Here is a 20292-nt window from a genome sequence, read left to right on the forward strand (position 1 = left end):
TACGTAACGCTTTTAGGGGGGGAGGGGGTACGACAAGTTGTGACATAGGGGGGAGGGGGTGTTAACTAGATCGTTACGTAACATGTTTTCATCGAAGAAAAAAAAAAATTTCTTGGAATTTGTTACGTAACAGGGGAGGGGGGGATGGAAAAATTTGTGACAATTTGTTACATAGGGGGAGGGGGGTCAATTTTGGGCAATTTTTGCGTTACGTAATTTATAAATGGTCCCTAATTAATAATTCGCACAATTTTGGCAAAAACCACCGTGCAAAGCTGTGAACAAATGTTTTAACAAATATAATTTTTAGTTCGATCGATTCGATAATCAAAAAATCTACTAAATAGAAATGTAATACAATACCTGCTATTAAATTCATATGGAATTTGAAGGCACATTAGAAAACAGCAGCTGCAGTCCAGATTACCGGAATTCACGAACTATGTTATATTATTAACACCTATTTCATTTTTAATTTAAAAATATTCTATATTTATTTCATATTATTAAAATTATTATATTACAAAAATTATGTTAATAAAATCGCCGTATAAACGCAATCCTTGATTAGTTGAAAAACAAAGTAATAATCGCTTTTCTCAACGTTTTCCCCTCCAATTGACTCATCAATTAAACACCAACCATTGCGTTATTTCTTTACAGACCAGCCCCGTAGATCGGCACAATCTTGTGATAGTTCGATTTCCCACTGAAGCCAGTCGACGGATTCACATTCCTTCTTGAAGAACCCCTCACGGAAAAGCTGCCAAAATTTCACCCTAACTGAAACTATCCCGACCCCACCATCCCCCCTCTTATCGCCAGCTCCAGTGCAGTACAAGGGAGAAACGCACCTACGCACTCCCTCAAACACACACACACACAACAACCATGGGCAGTATATCGCGATGTTTGGTCGCGACATTTTTGCTTTTCTTCACAGTATTAAAGGTGAGTGTTTAAAACTTTACTGTTATTTTTTTTTCGGTATATTGGGGGGGGGAGGGGTTAAGAAACGGAAGCAAGCATGTGTTGCATAAACATTTACTACCTTCGCGTGTAGAAAGTGGCCACACAGCCGCTAAGTTGGCCGAGAAGCTTACGAAACCGTGAAAAACTGCACAGCGATACAACGCGGTCATCTGCTGAGATCTCATCCCATCATGTGAGCTAACTTTTGAAATGAAACGAAATTAAATCTTCACTAACAACAGAAGGTGATTATCTTCCTTTCCACATATCGAAAGTCTGATGTGTTTGGCTCGAATGAAAAGAAAAATAGCAAAAATAACAACCAGCAACCAGGCGGACAATGCAGTGCTATTAGAAAGATGTTGCAATCGGGTTTTGCGCCGCTAGGGAACAACATCAATTCCAACCACTTTCACATCAGAGCTTGTTAGGATGTATGTAATCGAACGAAGCACAAACAAGTTCCCCATATTTACATCAACTTTCAGCAACCGCCGGTAATTATTTAGTTTCGGATGCTGTTTCGCAATTACCTCTTCAAACTTTTGTTCTTCGCGCACACACACACACACAATGCATTGATATTTATTGAACTGCCGCGAAATTGTGCCACCGTTAGAAAACAATAAAATTTGCACGCAGGTAAAAAACCTAAACTGTTTAAGCCACATGTGGCACAGATTTCTTGTTTCGGCCACTCACAAATGCCATTCGACAGTGCAGTGGTGGTGGTGACGGCGGTCATTAAGACTGGGACGGGATACTGAATGCCGTGGGTAAATAGATTTCATTACGAGCATGCATTTTTGACGAAGCGATTTTTTACGACCGCAATTTGTGCCGTCACGTACGCTTAATTGTGTAGGTTTTGTGTGTGTGTGCTCTGAAAGGCTGGGAAAACCAACGAGACTATTTATTAAGTTTTAGTTTTCCAGCACTTCATTATTCCAGCGGCCTTAGTGGTGGTGGTTAGATTTACATACTGGTGAATTGTGAATCTGAAAAACCAGTTTTGGCTTTATGGTAAACAATATGTGATACATGACCACGATAATCATACGATTTGAAGTTGCTACTCTATGGTTGACCAGAGCATGCGAAAGTAACAAGCGAATTGAGTCTAGGAATAGCTTCTAATGTATTAAACATTGTAACATAAATCTAGGAACGCTTTGGTAAGTGATACTATCTTTGCAACTCTCAAAAGTCTTACCATGTGTCAATTACTCTGGGCAGTCGGTTGTCGAAAATGTTGAATTGATTTATCGTTTTATTATTGATTCGAAAATTCTTGGATCATAATATATGCAATTTAATCTCCAGATTGTTGAATATTGGGAGAAATATTTAATTGAAGGAACATTTTTCAAATTACAAGTATCTAGTTGCTTCTCAGAAAGTCCTAGAACTATAAAATAGATCGTGAGGCATTTGTCTTTACTATCTTGAGACATAATTAACAGTTATTATATCTAACTGATTTTTCTATAATTAACAGTTGTATCACCACACACATAATGCAGTACTAATAACGTTCAATATCCCGGCCTTTGCGGAAAAATTTTCTATGGATAACAACATGCAACACGGCGTTGAGCATAACAAAGTTAGAATCAAGATAATCGTTTCTAAGGACGACAATTAGATTGAGGTGCGTCTGCACCATCTACCTCCGCGTTTTAACAATCAGCTCATTACGACCATCATTTCGGAGCGGTTGAATCCGTTAAGTTTGAAACCTGGAGAAAAACTCTACCAGGTATTTTCGACGGCATTCGTGTCGTGAGAATGCGAGTGACGAAGCCTATTCCTTCTCACCCGAACTTCCAATACACAATTGTCCGAATTCACAATTTAGTAAAATTAAAATGCTTGGATCTATACCTTACATTTGAGGGCTACGGGTCCTCAGAACAAGTAATCAGTATCAAGTAGGCTATCTTCAGATGTAGATGGTATTAGGGTGGCTATTATTTTCTGTATGTGGGGAGATAGAATATTGCAGTGTTCAGCAACATTGTAAAGGGACTTATACCAAGCAACTTTACCGAAAACGTCATAGTTGTATCTCTTGTAAAGTTCATTGGGTAGTCTCCAACAAATGAACCAATTAAACACTATTTTAATTCAACTACCTTTTCATGAAAATGCAAAAATGAACTTTCATATTACAGATGCGTATTTCGGCTACGACTTGCAGCCTTCATCAGTGTATTGTATTACTATACAATATACTGAAACAATACACTTATGAAGGCTGCAAGTCGTAGCCGAAATACGTATCTGTAATATGAAAGTGCATTTTTGCATGTTCAAAAAAAGTAGTGGAATTAAACGGAAGAAATCATGAAAAAGTGTTTAATATAACATTCCACTAAGTCGCTCAAAAACAGTGCTTTTCTAAAGTGTTAATATGAACAAAGCCAAATTCGAATAAATGAAAATGTCATTTTTTAAAGTTTTCATTGGAATGTAATTTTTATTAAATAGTAAGAAAGGCTATATCTAGGGACTAAAAAGAATATTTAAACACCCATAATGTTTCTCTTTGAGGAGAAATAAAGCATAATAGTCAATAAAATTGTTCAAATAATTAAATGAACAGAATTAAGAATTGGATCGTAAAGGGTCAGAATAAAATGAATACGACAGATAAAAGGAACAAAACTAATTCCATAAATATAACATGCAAAATTTAAGACTATTATAAAAGTGATGAAATTGAATTATTTAAACCAGCTAAAAAAGTGAAAAAGAACAACAAAATTTTTAAACACAATAAAATTGATAAAACTGTTTGAACGGCATTAATGAAATAAATGAAATTGTTCAAATAGATCAAATGAACACAAAGAGACAATTGAAGCTAATGAAGAAGAAGAATAAAGTGAAGCAAATTGGCCAAAAAAATTAAAAAATTAAATTTTTTTTTGTAAAATAGTAAAATTTAAAAAAAATTATAATATGGACCAAATAAATAAAACAACTAATATTATTATTATCAGTGGAAATTATTAATCGAAAACAAGAATTTAATGAATAAAATGAGCTATTCTATTCTATTCTATTCTATTCCATTCTAACCCTCACACAGCCAGTATTGAAAAGCATCCTGGAAACACTGCAGTTATTCTGTAGTTTTTTTCTTGTCAATATTAATATTTGAAGCATATTTTCATATGTCGCAAATATTAAAACGGCCAGGCCTACTGTGCAGAGTTGGGTTTGGAGATGCTTCAAAATTAGACGGCAATTAAATTATTCATTCAATAAATAATGTAATTAACGTATTGTTTCGAATCTTAAAGGAGGAAGAAACGAGGACAACCGTACCTACCGTTTCAGTTTAAAAGGTGATATAATAAATCGTTGGGAGTGACTTGGCTAAGAAGGTTAATGCTACTCCTTTGGTCCTTTGGAATGGAACAGAGGCATTTACACCTTGCCCTGGCTAATAAGCCTAGGTTAAAGCGCCTTTACTCGCTATAAATTTAATGAATAAAATGAGCTATATGAATAAAATCAATAAGATCAAATAAATTAACAAAATGCGTGATTTGACTAAATTAAACATTTCTAAAGAATTATAAATTAAACATTTCTAAAGAATTATTCAAATAAAAACTAATTAAAATTAAAAAATTAGTTCAATAAATAAAACAAATAAAATGAATAAATAAATACCATGGGGGCGGGCATAGCGTAGTTGGTAAATCGATTGCTTTGTATGCAGCTCACCTGGGTTCGAATCCCAACACCGCACATAGGGTTAGAGATTTTTACAAAAGAGATTTCTATAACCCGAAAAGAGGAAAATGACCCTACGGTTGAAACCTCCATAATCAAACAAAACCATTGTCCCATGACATGACAAAATTGGACAATCTAATAATAGTTATAACACGAGTAGAGTAAATGAAAGGAATATATTTAATTAGATAATTAAAATGGAGAGAATTCATAAAATATATAAAGTAAGTAAAATGAAAATAAAATAAAATAAAGAATTTATTATAAGAGATAATCCAAAAAATACTCGAATATTAGAAGGAATAAAACCAATATAATTACTAAAATGTATGCGAGAAAACGCGTAGAAAATAATAAACTGCATATTCTGATTTCATCCATTGAATATATGAAATGAACTGACTAAAATAATAAAATAAGAAACACGATTAAAAATTTCAAAATGAGTTTAATAATACATTTAAACAATCTAATTCATGAAAGGAATGATATGAAAAATACTTATGAAACCTTAAATTCGAAATAAGATGAATGGATTATTAATTAAATAATATAAATCCAATGGACAACATGAATAAAATTGAAAAAAAATATATGAATGGTAAAATTAAAAAACGGATAAGACAAACAATATGAACAAAATGCATAAAATTATCAAACTGAACGAAAGAAGTAAAATACATCAAAATGATTAAAAATATAAAATGAAACCAAAAAATAATCAAATCAAATACCAAATACCTAAAACACATACTTATTCAAATAAATAACGTGCACAAAATGAATAGGAAAACTTAAATATGTAAGATTCACAATATTGTTAGAATAAAAGTTTTTGAAATTAGCACATATACTAAAAATAATACAATAAATTTAAACAAACCATGAAATTTTAAAAAATAGACTTTGAATAGTGTAAATAAACAAGATTAATAAAAAGATTAAAATCAATCAGAAGAATTATGACGTTTAAAGTGAAGACAATAAAGTGAACGAAATGAAAGTAATGCAATAATTGTATAAAACGAGACTATAAAATGAAATAAATGAAATGAAAGAAATGGAGTACACGAAAACAATTAACGCAATTACTAAAATGAATAAAAGCAAATAAGCGAATAAACTTTTTTAATTTACAAAAATGGATTTAACAAAAATAAATACAAACACAAAATTATGAATTTTTTAAAATAAATATACAGATTAAAGCGAATGTATTATATAAATAAATTGAATGGATGCAATCAATGAAAAAGATCTACGAAAACATAATTAAAACTATTTAAAGCGCTCGGAATTATGTGATTAGAATACGTTAAATTAAATTAATCACAATGTCCAAAAATTAAAAAATGAGAGTATTTTAGAGTCAAATATAAATAAAATGAACAATACGAATTGAAGAAATGAAATATGTAAGATAAAATATATTAATAATTGAAAGAAAAACGATAATTTTTTATAAAAATTATGTTGAGAAAAGTAATTGTACTAATTGTAGCTTATTTGACATGGATGAAAACAGTTTTTTAATCACATATGAATCAGGAGTCGATGGAGAAACCAATCGGCGTATGTCAAGCTAGCGGAAGTTTTCTATAGCCCTTACTGTTAAGCAAATTTCAAATAACGTAAATAAAATGAACAAAATAAAATCGATCAATTATTTTTTGATGAACGGCATTATTAAAAGGAATAAAATGAAAAAAAAAACAGTAGAAATGATAAACTAATCAGTTTTCCAAAAAAATATTTAAACGAATTGAAAAATAGAACAAATGAAAGTAACAAAGTCTTCAATGCTCCTAAAATAAATAAAATGCCAACAATGAACAAAATGAATAAAATAAATGAATTCAGAAGATGTATAAAATTAATTAAAGGATTGGTATGAATAAAAAACAATGTATGGATAAAATTCACAAAACAAATAATTGACAAAATGGATAAAGTGAATAAATTGATCGAAATAAACAAAAACTAATCGATAAAACGAAAGATATAAATAAAATAGAACATCCAAAATTAAACTAACAAAATACATGAACGAATAAAATTAAATAAACAAAATGAATAAAATGAACAAAAATGAGTAAAAAAAAAGAAATTAATCGAATACAATATAGAAACATGTATGAAATAAATGAATGTAATAAGGCACACTAAATGAATGAAATGCATAAAATAAAATAAAATTCATTTTCTATGATCCGAAGTAATTAAAGTATACAAAATGAATGAAACTCAACTATTATGTACTATTATGTACACGGTATTAAACCAATTTTGTATACAAAACTCAGGCGCCTCGATTGGTCTGAAGACGGACAGAAGCTGCCCAGTTGTTACCAATTGTAGTCGAGAGCTATCGAAATCGTTGCTTCATCAGTATTCAATAAAGAATCAGTCTCAAAATTTAATGTCTCTGGTAGCACTGCACCAGCGGAATCCAATCAAACTACATGCAAGAACTTCGACTCTACGGCTAATAGTAAGAACTTTTACTGTTCAATAGAAAGGTACTAAACCTGTTAATAAAGCTTCGCTGTTTTTGTAAGCGAAACCGTCTATACCGTCTATACATGGGTACGAAGAGGTTATAACTGAGTTTATCACAAAAACACAATGACATATCACCTCCATATTCAAACATCGATTGTATCATTACACGAAGGCATAAAATATGGTGCGATTTGCGTGAAATGAATTATTTATTTCCTCGACGGTGCCTGTCTATTATAGGATCAATTAATCATCACTATGTAGCGCCGAAGCTTCCCTAGCCGTACTGTCACTGACCGTCCCCAAATGCAAATGTTTTCGAAGTTGTTTCCGTTGAAAGGGAATTTGATATTTAAAGCGAAAGTGTTTTTGCACCGGTCGGTTTCCCTCCTTCCATTGACAATGCGAACATCAGAACAAGAAATGGTGAAGCAGCAAACATAATAGGAGTGTAATAATCAACGATCGTGACCGTCGTCGATTGGCGGGTGAAAGGGTGAAGTTGTGAAAAATGCTAACTTGCTTCGGGGGTTTCCTGTTCGAGTGCTGTTGTTGTTTCTCTTTGCCTGGTCTGGCGCTCGAAGTCTATACGCGTTCGGTATGTACTTTAGGTTGGCTCCCGTATTCAGTAGGAGGCCTACGGTAGGTCTGGTGGCAACCAACCGCGTCGACTGCGGGCTGATATACAGTTACATCATGACCTAGTTTGCGCAGCACCAGACACGATTCCTGTACCCAGTGGGGATTGCTTTTTTGTCATATTCAGAATGAAAAAAAATGAAAGCGAAAATATTCTACTTGGAGAAGGGTTATCTTTATTTTATACTTTATAGATTGTGGTATATAGTGGAAGTGAACGGATGTTTAAAAAGGCCCGAAACTGTTTCTGAAAGTGAAATAGTCGGAATGGCTTTACTGTTTTTCAGCTCTTGGATAGCCTTCTGTACTTCGTCGTGAGTGGATCAACAACTCGTCCACTCTCCTCCAATCTTTTATTTCTTTTGTACCTTCTCTATGCTTTTGCCAGCTCAATGACAACTCAAAGTTCTGCTACCAGCTTGGCGCCACTCCTGTACGATCTGTCAACAGATTTCCGTCCAGGTCGTTAAACATAACCGGTACCGAGGTGCATTTTTTCCTCATACTGTCTTGTAAAATGTTCGGGCGTCGTTCACGAAAAAAAAATTAACATCCTACATCAGCAACCTTTCGTCGTTCCAGCTACGGTGCCCAGAATTTTGTAAATTTGTTGAGAATCCTTCGCATTACAGAGCCACGTGCTTCCCACGACCCCATGGAACTGTGTTTAGGGCAAATCGGTATATTTACATGTTTCCGTTTCTAATGCAGATTGATGTTTATATGGAAAAAACATCAAATTTTTTGGAGAAACCCCACGGTTTCAGATTTTCCCCAATAGGTGGCGTTGCACGCATCCACATTCTGTTAAATTAGTTAAATATTCTTATATGAAATTATATGTCCATTGACTTCATCAAAATTTGCAAAATAATCTGAGTTGATCTGAAAAAGCTAATAGATTTTTATACATGTGATGCCTAACTGATAGGAGCAAAGGACTTTACTATCTAATGCGAAATAATGGCATAATACGTAGACTACGTACACATATTTTCTTTCGTCATATAAATGAAAAGCGATAAAACTTTATGTGAATGTATCTATGTGCATATATTATAATAAAAATAGCCCGTTCACACATTTGATTGAAACTGTCTCTATTTTTTGACAGATGTGTTGACTTCAAGAAAGAGTAGGAAGTGATTGCTAGTTTTCAGTGACTTAACCTTCACTCGAAACACTACGAAGTTTCAGCCGATATTATTAGATTATAAATTAGGACAATCGCAACTTCAGAAACATTTAAGATCAGTTTAGATTTGATTGATTATAACCACTGCAACGGTAAAACATAAAGCAAAAAATTCAGACCAGTTATTGAAGAATCAAACTTAGGTAAGTCATCTTCATTCAATTCCATCATATACGCAACGTTGTACTGGCAACGTGTAAAATCGCATCTATGGCGAAGATCTGTACATAACAAGCAGCACGTCGTTGAGAATGACAATATTCCAATCACCATCTCTGTTGATAAGGATGGTGAAAAAATCGAAGCACGACTACTCGATCTATCCCAACGTACTGGCAATAAGTTCATTGCAACCATTATGCCGAAGTTCGGAGAGCTTAAAACCTGGATAAACTTTTTCCAAGGTATATCCGCCGGAGTGTTGTGAAAATGCGGTTTGTCAAACCTAATTCTTCTTACCCGACCATGTAATACACTGTGAAGAAACGAAAAATAGACCCGTTCGTTCAAGTCCTGTAATACGCCAATACACTTCGGAATACGCAGCACAATATTTACCACACTACTGCAACCAAATCCAATAGCTTTCGTCAGCGCCCTACTGTTGACCTGATTTTGTTAGCCTAAAGAATTCGACCAAAATTGATGTTCATGGAGTATTAAAAAGTCCAGAATTGTTGAAATTTATAGTGTGTCTCTTGGATTCCGACGGGTCGTTTGTAAATTTATATAATTCATCTGTAAACTACGACAGATTTAGAAGAAGGATAACTATTTAGGGTGTCCTTCCAAGCTTATAGCAAAAATAAAAGGAAAACAACTGATCTCTTGATAATATGCAACGAAATCTAGGCGACACACATGAAAATACGTCATATCATTTGCACTAATGTCCACATTTTATGAACCCAAAATTTACCATAGGGATGAAAAAATGGGTCAGCTTTACAACATCAACAAAAATCTCCACGCCAAGTAACAAATATTGAATGATCCGATGAGTAGGTATTAATTTTAAATTAATTTATTTATATTTACACATTACAAATAATAAAAATATCCACGGCTCATCCATTGAGTCGTGTCAAATAAACGATATCTATAAAAAAAGATGTTACACCAGTTTTATTTTAAAACAGTCTATTTTTCGTTTTGATTTTAGAAACTTTAACCTAAGGTTCGCTAGCCTTTTTTTAAGTTCGAAAAATCTCTTTTTGAAAAAATTCTAACCTAATGCTCAGTTTTGAGACCTTACTTACTTAAACCAAACGACTTAGAATTATTATGTTTTTTGGAAAAGTTTTCATAGATTGTGAAACCCATATTTTTTTGTTAAAACAACAGTTAGTGGTTCTATTTTTACCAAGACCAAAAAATTTCATTCTAGATAGAGTCATACGGCCCTCAGTGAAGTTGTAGAACAACAAATTTTAGAAAAGTTTGCTGAAAACATGTAAACTGTATCTGTCATACTTTTAATTTCACAACAAATTTAAAATTAAAAGGTTAGAGTGTTTCTTAGAGAAACTGTTTTTTTAAATAATTTTTGAGGTATTCATTTAAATCAGAAATTGTCTTCTGACAAATTTAAGATTGTTTTGAGGCGAACAATTTGTTTCATGGTACCATATATCTAACTATTATTATTGAAAAGCTATGACAGATCTTTTTCGCCAAAAATGTGGTTCTTCGTAATACCAGTATCACTCATTGGGGCGAACATTCATTTTCAGCTACATTTGAGGTCATGATTCGAGGTATAGTTGAGCAAAACACAGTCTTCCCAAATGAACATCGTACACAACGTTCGCTCTGGTTATATGCTCATATTAAACCCACATTTTGTGTACGAACTCGAACACGATATTTTGTAACCAAACACGTGCACATGTTCGCCTGCACAATCCGACTCCATGTACGTACACGGTGCGCGTACACCTCTCGTACACAAAGGTTCGTGGCACCAGTTTTCTCCTTCTCACTTTCATCATCACTAGCGTTGACTCTTTTTGCCTTGTGTGAACCGTTCTCGTGTACGCACTCGGTGTACGCACATGGATGCTTGAACTAGAGTTTGAACATCGTTCGTTTGGGTTCGACGTTCTAGGCAAACATGTACATCGAGACAAAATATGACTTGTTGTTGATTCGTACTGCTGTGTTTCGAAACTGTGGGCTCCGATAAATCTGTTTTTCCTGCCGTGAAATATCTTGCTTCGTGCAAAAACGGGACAACGCAGTAGTTTAATTGCCAACGGTAAAATTGCATAAATTCGCTTCTTCGAAAATTGTACGTGATCAAAGAAAATCGAATTTAACTTTCCACGCCGGCCGAGACCCGACAGCGATATTCCCCGTTGTTTCACCTTTTTGTTTGGGATATCGGAAAATAATACACCGTCGTCATGAACCAGTTGAAGGATAAACCATGCGGAAAGTGTGGAACGGCACATCTGACCCAGCAGAAGGAAAGACGAATTGTTGGCTTTCAACGGCTCAAAAGTAATTTGGATGTGTGACGAATGTCTTTTGGAGGTTGTAAGATTCCGCAATTCGGTTTGCTTCCTAAAAGCTGCTCATGAGCCGCGAGAGAAACAGCGTGACAGTGAAATTCATTCTTTGAAACAGAGTGTAGAGTCATTGAATGCTACCGTGGCTGATTTAGTTGAATAGACGAAACCGTATTTATTTTCGCAATCCAACAAAAGTGCTTTTTGCAACGCAATTCCTCACCATTCATCTCCAATAATGCAAACCCGCTCGGAAACAATGCCTTCCGCAACTACACCGGAAGATCGTTGTACGTCATTTTTGTCTAATATTAAAAGCGACGTAACTCAGTTAGAAGTTTTAAGTCTCGTTAACGATTGCTTAAATGTAAACGATAACTTGTACGTTGGGGAAATTCTTGACTCAAATCTTAATTGGACAGCTCATATCGATTTCAGGATCAAGGAAGCTTGCATGGCCTTCAGCCAACGTAGACGCGCTTTCGGCAAATCTTGGGGACTCAAACCCAAATATATTTAGTGGATCTACACAACAATTGTTAGACCAATTGTACTGGCATATGGGTGCCTTGTTTGGTGGCAGAAGGGAGAAGTCATGACAATCCAATCAAAGTTAAACCATCTTCAGATGGTCTTGATGGCGATGACTGATGCGTTCTCGACAACACCTACTGCTGCTCTAAAGGCACTCTTGAACATAAAACCGCTACATTTATGTCTGAAACAAGAACCACTTTCTTGTGCATACCGTCTTAAGGTTACTGGGCTCAGGAACAGTAACCTAATAGGTCGTGCTACTACTCATACAAGACTGTGACCCCATATGGTTACTTGAGATGAGTCCGAAAATATCAAAGAATTTGTTGCATTTTTCTAAGCACAACTGCATTATTCTAGTCAGGGCACTGACTGGACATTGCAAATCGATTCGTGTGATCTCTGTGAACCCGATTCCGGAATTTCATATCATTGGTTATGTAACTGCCCTGCAGTAATGCAATTGCGTACCCGGAATTTTGGTGCTCCATACATAGATGAACCTACGTACAGATAGCTGAAACTCGAGGACATGCTATTGTTCCTGACTCAATGTGATAAAGCGCTATTGTTTAAGCCGTATTTGAATGACAATATCTCCTCGGGGGTGTTGTCGTTCTGTTATCTCAATATCCCCTCGAGGTGTTGAAATATCCACTCATCGAGAAGTGTAAGAGTAAAGAACACTTCCGCATTGTCTATGTTTTCTGTGTCCGTATTTTCCTTATGCCTAAACTTACCACTTCCCTAAGCCTTTCGAGAAGCCTTCCAAAAGTAAGATACCTCAATACACATAGCTTTGTTGTATTCTTCGAAGTTTTTGTAATAATATTCTCAACAACTTTATTAAAGCAACCATGCTTCACAAGTCAAAACCCTTTATTTGGAAAAGTTTATTTTTCAAATCAGTTCTTGGTGGACCAATCACCAAACGAAAGGCATAAAAATGCGATTTTGATCTTCTGATAAATTAATTGAATGCTTTGGTTCAAGTTGTTTTTTGTCGTTATGTGCTTTCATGTGAATAAGAGCGAGTAAAGGCGCTTTAACTTAGGCTCTTTAGCCAGGGCAAGGTGTAAATACCTCTGCCCCATCCCAAAGAACCAAAGGAGTGACATTAACCTTCTTAGCCAAGTCACTCCCAACGTTTTATCCTAACCCCCTACAATCTGAAACAGTCGGTACGGTTGTCCTCGTGTCTTCCTCATTCAAGTTACAAAACGATTCGTTAGTTATTCATCAAATGAATAATTCAATTGCCGTATAATATTCAAACATCTTCAAACACATCTCTGCACAGTAGGCCTGGCTATTTCAATATTTGCGACATATTATAATATGCTTCAAATATTAATGTTGACAAGAAAGACACTAAAGAATAACTGCAGTGTTTCCAGGATGCTTTTCAATACTGCCTTTGTAAGGGTTAGAATAAAATAGAATAGTTACGTGATTTCATGTGAATAATCAGGTGTTTTTAGTAAAAGCATTCTATCTCTGGACTATATAATAAATGTGCGTGCAGTGTGTATATAATCTATTTTTTCAAAATCTTTTTATAAATATATTTATTCAGAAGTAAACATTTTATCACTGGAACTGGTGCTCTATTGAATAAGACTGATTTCAAGAATGTCTGTTCCTACCCGCACTCACTGCCAAAATAATAGAAAAACGTTTTAGTTTTAAATCAATACAAGCAACAACTTAAAATCATCTCACCGACATAGAAAAATTTAAACTCCTCCAGCTTCGAGCACCAACTTGTATCAATTGAGTTCTAATATTGTCATCTCAAAATCTTTTTACAACTAATTCATGATATAAATTGAAGAAGTTCATATTTACCTAGACTTTCAAATTCATCAGAAATAACCTTCTTTAAATATGTACCTCAGATCGCGTACGCCGATATGGAACTTGATAATTGAGCGTAATGTACCTTTTGGGAACATTATGTGCAATGATAAAAAAATGGTACAATGACCAACATTGCGAAAAATGGGGTTTCCGTTATTGACTGGCTTCCGGTCTTGTGCTGTATGTAATCGACAAAAGATGTGCTAGGGACAGGGGAAATATTATTATTTTGAAGTAAACTAATGATACTAAAACATTTTCCTCAGCAATTTCTGTTCACTTACGTTATTATTGATGTATGAATAATCCGGAATGTTCACCAACTTTTTTTAAAATAAACATTCTGTTGCAATTCTTCAAGCATTTCATCACCAAAATCGTTAAAAAAATAGTCTAATGATAGAAAGAATAACTTTCAAAGAAGGAACTATCGCCTCTAATCTACTCTTTTAAACGAATAAACGCGTGTGAATAGAAGATCCAAACTGCGAAGCAAGAAATACTTTCGATTATTTAAAAGTCTCTCCAGTGCAGAAGAAAAAAGAACTGTCTCCATTAGCATTTACAAAGTTGCACCTGACACCGCACACACCGGGCCGGTTCCCATCAGCCGCCGCGGCACGTTCCAACCGTTCCTGATGGCTCCATGTTTGGCCAATTTCCACATTAATCAATTGTATGCCGCGCGGGCCGGTAGGTAATTCGATTGGTCTCGCTCGGACCATCAGACAGTGCAAAAGAAAGAAGAGAAGAAAAAAAACGAGCCAGAGACAAGCAAAACAAGCAGCAGCACATTTTCGAATTATTAGGCCCCTTTGCGCAGCTTACGAGCGAAGAATGTGTGTAAGTGTGCAACAAGGTGAACGATAGAAACAAAACACCCAATTGGGAAAAGCTCCGTTCGTTGGGTTGGGAAAAGGAGGAACAAAAAGATGATAAAGTGAAAGAGTTTGCACGTGAGGGCACCTTTCCATGCCAGTGTAGAAAGTGGAAATCTTTCATTAATTTTCTCGATTTTTTTTTTTTTGCGAAAGGTTATGTGTGCTGTTCGATCTGACGATGAGGAACTATGAACAGCCTTGCTGCTCATTATCGAACTGTGGCGTTTATAGTTATTAGCACTGGGTAATGGTTTGATTGCAGCTCGGCTAATGGAGTTATAATGTTGGGAAAAGATGATAATTAGTGAAATGGATAGAGCAATTTGCATATTTAACGTAGCGGCCGGAACAATCATGATACATTAACGAGTTTGGCGAAAATATTGGGATAATATTTTTGCAACATCTTCCACAGAAAGTAGGCTATGTAGGGTTCAGTCTATTTTAAAATATCGGCTAGTTTCACACAAAACTTTTAGATACCGTTGCGTTTATTTAAAAAATAATTTCCAAACTCAACAAACCACGATAGGTCTACATCCGCGGGATTTATGGAAAGTAGTTTATTTTGATCCATTGAACCTAAACTACTACTACTAATATGTTATGCATTCAACTTCTGCTCAAACTGCTAGTCAACATGACCAGCTGCTTTTTCCCAGCGTCTTGTCATTGAAATAGCATGCTTAGCCATTTTTTAACTCATCACCAGCTTGCAGAGATCATCCTTTTCTCGACGACGTCTACGTCATTATCGCGAGGGACATAACAAACACGTTGTTTCAGACCTTTGTCGCTATATAACTGTCCGTTAATGTTGTTAGTGTTGTTGAAAGTCAAAATCATTCTGCCACAGTTGCAAATTCCTTGCCGGATCATCAGTTTATCGCAAAAACAAATTTATTTTTCTTGGGAACATATCTGTGACTACTGACAACATAAAACTTCTATCCCAGAAGCTGTTAATAGTCCAATTTAATACTGATTCTATCCCCAAAAATAATGACTCCGCTGAATTTGGTTATCATCTGGTCATGTAGCACCGAGTATGTGACGTTCTGGCACAGTTTTCGGTCCACTGTACCACTTTGACACCTTCATAAAACCTGATTCATCTGGAAGCAAGTATTACTTGGGATTGATTCGATACAAGAATGATGTAATTCAGATAAAATAAAAATATTTTATTGCATTTACATAAAAAATGAAAAATTACTCCGACGACGTACGGATGACCTCACCGAATTTGTTTGGATATCCTGAGCCGATTTTCCAGTTTTCTTTAACTTGCGCTTGAAAATTTCCCAATATTATTTGATTGATCGAAATTTGATTGGTTGGGTGGATCGGTATCCTTGCGAATGAAGTTCAGCTTATTGTCACGATGCCACTGTAGCATCTCCGGGCTATAGTGGCAGCTTGTCAAATCAGTTCAGAACTTTACCAGTGCTTTGTGAGACATTTCTCCGGGTACTCTGACTTATATAGCGAACCCATTGTTGGTGATGGAAAGTTTGGCTCAGAATTTACGGGCGCAAATTTTCGGTCAGATCATCAGTTTGCGGGTAAATTTATCTGCAAAAACAATCTTGTAATCGCTAGGACATCACTCCGTGCTGTGGCTAGAAAGAACTTTTGTCCGAGAACCTGCCTGATAACCATCGCACTAAACTCTTCTGCTCTTCTGTCCTATTGTTTGAAGGCACTGAATGAATGGTAACCTGTTCGCTGACGGATCTTACGAACGGTACAATGGCTGGCACCATATACTTAGAGACATTCTGATCCAAGAACAATGGATTACCCTTGATCGTCTTCTTCTCAATCCGAGAGTGGGGATTGTATCGCTTAAGGACATTATTCAAGCGAGTCACAACATAGCTTCTATGCTGCACACACCCCTCTCCGCTACCTAACCATGTATCTGACATGAGCAAATATAAAAATACGTTTTTCAATACACTAACCTTGCCGGTGTACCACGAAACTATTATTTGAGTAAGCTAGAACATTTTCCTATACAATCAACCCGAGTTTTCGACGGAATTCCATCTGTAGCTTTTATTTTGTGCAAAAATATCACCCCACTTCACTTACGATTTCTTTTCGAAACACTCTTATTTTTTTTCTTTTCATTTTCAGTGCACTTTTTCAAATGCTTTTTAATCACACACCACTGCAAAAACACCCGCGAAAATTTAATCGTTTTCTAACAAAACTTCAAAAATGTTCGAGAACTTTCATTTATTTATTTGTTTATTAACAGATTAAGGCCGAAGTGGCCTGTGACGTATACAAAAGATTCCTCCATTCCACTCGGTCCATGGCCGCGCGTCGCCCGCCACGCAGTCTGCGAAGGGTCCGCAAATCGTCTTCCACCTGGTCGATCCATCGTGCTCGCTGCGCGCCACGTCTTCTTGTACCGGTCGGATTGCAATTGAGAACCGTTTTCACCGGGCTATTGTCCGACATTCTGGCTACGTGCCCGGCCCACCGTAGTCGTCCGATTTTCGCGGTATGAAAGATGGGCGGCTCCCCCAACAGCTGATACAACTCATGGTTCATTCGCCGTCTCCATGTGCCGTCTTCCATCTGCACTCCACCGTAGATGGTACGCAGCACTTTCCGTTCGAAGACACCAAGTGCGCGTTGGTCCTCCACGAGCATGGTCCAGGTCTCGTGCCCGTAGAGAACTACCGGTCTAATCAGCGTCTTGTAGATGGTCAACTTCGTACGACGGCGAACTCTATTCGACCGAAGTGTCTTGCGGAGGCCAAAGTAAGCACGATTTCCTGCCACGATGCGTCTACGAATCTCTCTGCTGGTATCATTGTCGGCGGTCACCAGTGAGCCCAAGTACACGAACTCTTCAACCACCTCGATTTCGTCGCCACCGATGCAAACTCGAAGCGGGCGGTTCTCATTTTCTTCTCGTGAACCTCTTCCTATCATGTACTTTGTCTTCGACGTGTTGATGGCAAGTCCGACGCGCTTGGCTTCTCTTTTCAGTCTGATGTAGGCTTCCTCCATATTCTCAAAGTTTCGTGCAATAATATCAACGTCATCGGCGAAGCCAAGTAGCTGAACGGACTTTGTGAAAATCGTACCACACGTGTCGATCCCTGCTCTTCTTATTACACCTTCCAGCGCGATGTTGAATAACAGACACGAGAGACCATCACCTTGCCGTAACCCTCTGCGTGATTCGAAGGGACTCGAGAGAGTCCCTAAGACACGTACTACGCACATCACCCGATCCATCGTCGCCTTCACTAATCGCGTCAGTTTGTCCGGGAATCCGTACTCGTGCATAATCTGCCATAGCTGATCTCGATCGATAGTGTCGTATGCGGCTTTGAAGTCGATGAACAAATGATGTGTAGAACATTGTACTCGCGGCATTTCTGCAGTACTTGACGAAGAGCGAACATCTGGTCCGTGGTAGATCGTTCGCTCATGAAACCCGCCTGGTACTGCCCCACGAACTCTCTTGCAATTGGTGATAGTCAACGGCATAGTATTTGGGAGAGTACCTTGTAGGCGGCGTCAGCAGGGTGATGATCTCATCCTCCCAAATCTTGGTAATCACCCAGTGCAGCGCTTTAGCCAGTGGCTCGCCACCGTGTTTTAGTAGCTCGCTTGGTATTTGGTCAACCCCAGCGGCTTTATTATTTTTGAGCCGGCTAATCTCCTCCTGGATTTCTTAGAGATCCGGAGCCGGTAGTGTAATGTCTCCCGCTCGTGCTCCCAGGTGCGTTACCGTGCCATCCTCGTCGTCTGCTGCATCGCCGTTCAGGTGTTCTTCGTAGTGCTGCCGCCACCTCTGGATCACCTCACACTGGTCCGTGAGAAGATTCCCGTTTGTATCTCTGCACATGTCGGCCTGTGGTACGTGGCCCCTGCGCGAGCGGTTCACCTTCTCGTAGAATTTCCGTGTGTCTTTAGCGCGGTACAGCTGCTCAATCGCTTCGTGATCTCGGTCTTCCTGCTGGCGCTTTTTGGTCCGGAAAACCGAGTTCTGCCTGTTCCGTGCCTGTTTATATCGCGCCTCGTTCGCCCTCGTGCGGTGTTGCAGCATTCTCGCCCATGCTGCATTCTTCTCTTCGCCTAACTGCTCGCATCCGCCGTCGTACCAGTCGCTTCTTCGGTCCGGGCCCACCGTACCTAGTGCAGTGGCTGCGGTGCTACCTATGGCGGATCGGATATCTCTCCAGCCATCTTCAAGGGCAACTGCGCCTAGCTGCTCTTCCGTTGGTAGTGCTACTTCCAACTGCTGCGCGTATTCTTGAGCCACTCTGCCATCTTGTAGCCGCTCGATGTTTAGCCGCGGCGTTCGGCTTCGACGAGAGCTATGCACTGTCGAAAGTTTTGAGCGCAAGCATACTGCAACCAGGTGGTGGTCCGAATCTATATTCGCACTGTGATAAGTGCGGACGTTTGTGATGTCCGAGAAGAATCTACCGTCGATTAGAACGTGGTCGATTTGATTTTTTGTTACTTGGTCCGGTGATCTCCAGGTGACTTTGTGGATATCTTTGCGAGAGAAGAAGGTGCTTCGGACTACCATTCCACGGGAGGCTGCGAAGTTCACACATCGTTGGCCGTTGTCATTTGATACGGAATGCAGGCTGTTAGGCCCGATCACCGGTCTGTACATTGCCTCCCTTCCTACCTGTGCGTTCATGTCGCCGATGACAATTTTCACGTCTCGCAGAGGGCAACCGTCGTATGCCTGCTCCAGCTGCATGTAGAACGCTTCTTTCTCGTCGTCGGGTCTCCCTTCGTGTGGGCAGTGCACGTTGATGATGCTGTAATTGAAGAAACGGCCTTTGATCCTCAACTTGCACATCCTTGCGTTGATCGGCTGCCACCCGATCACACGTTGGCGCATCTTGCCCAGCACTATGAAGCCGGGTCCCTGCTCGTTGGTTGTACCACAGCTCTGGTAGAAGGTAGCCGCTCGATGCCCGCTTTTCCACACCTTCTGTCCCGTCCAGCAAAGTTCCTGCAGCGCCACGATATCGAAGTTGCGGGGTTGTAGCTCGTCGTGGATTATCCTGTCACATCCTGCGAAGCCGAGCGATCTGCAGTTCCATGTTCCGAGTTTCCAATCGTGATCCTTTATTCGTCACCTGGGTCGTTGCCGATTGTTCTGGGTCGTATTCTCTTCTGTATTGTTCGATATGTGGGTTTTTAAGGGGCGGCTTATAGGGCCTACGCCAACCACCTGTCTCGCCGGTGGGCCATCGTGCCAGGACTGCTTAAAGTCCCACCTGGGCACCAGGACAGGTTTACACCTTCCGAAGAAGGGTAACCCCCCATTCCCTGTCAGCATATGACCAAAGTTCCCACCGGGGTTGGTTACCCGATCTTCACTAAGGTTACTCGTATCCCAGTCGACGCCACGAGGAGGCCAGGGCTAGGAGTTACTGGGCAGGAAGCTAAG

General features: G+C 38.1%; 1 protein-coding gene across 2 annotated transcripts in view; it reads left to right on the forward strand.

Annotated features, from left to right (window-relative positions):
- Window positions 1-20292, forward strand: part of LOC131684988 (cuticlin-4) — a 112313-nt gene that overhangs the window by 51825 nt on the left and 40196 nt on the right. For both annotated transcript variants that reach the window (XM_058968300.1, XM_058968302.1), the window contains exon 2: window positions 664-951. In XM_058968300.1, coding sequence (XP_058824283.1) covers window positions 892-951 — 60 coding nt within the window. In that variant the 5' untranslated portion in view covers window positions 664-891. The remainder of the gene's footprint in view (window positions 1-663; window positions 952-20292) is intronic.

Source organism: Topomyia yanbarensis, chromosome 2, assembly GCF_030247195.1.
Source record: "Topomyia yanbarensis strain Yona2022 chromosome 2, ASM3024719v1, whole genome shotgun sequence".
Taxonomy (NCBI): domain Eukaryota; kingdom Metazoa; phylum Arthropoda; class Insecta; order Diptera; family Culicidae; genus Topomyia; species Topomyia yanbarensis.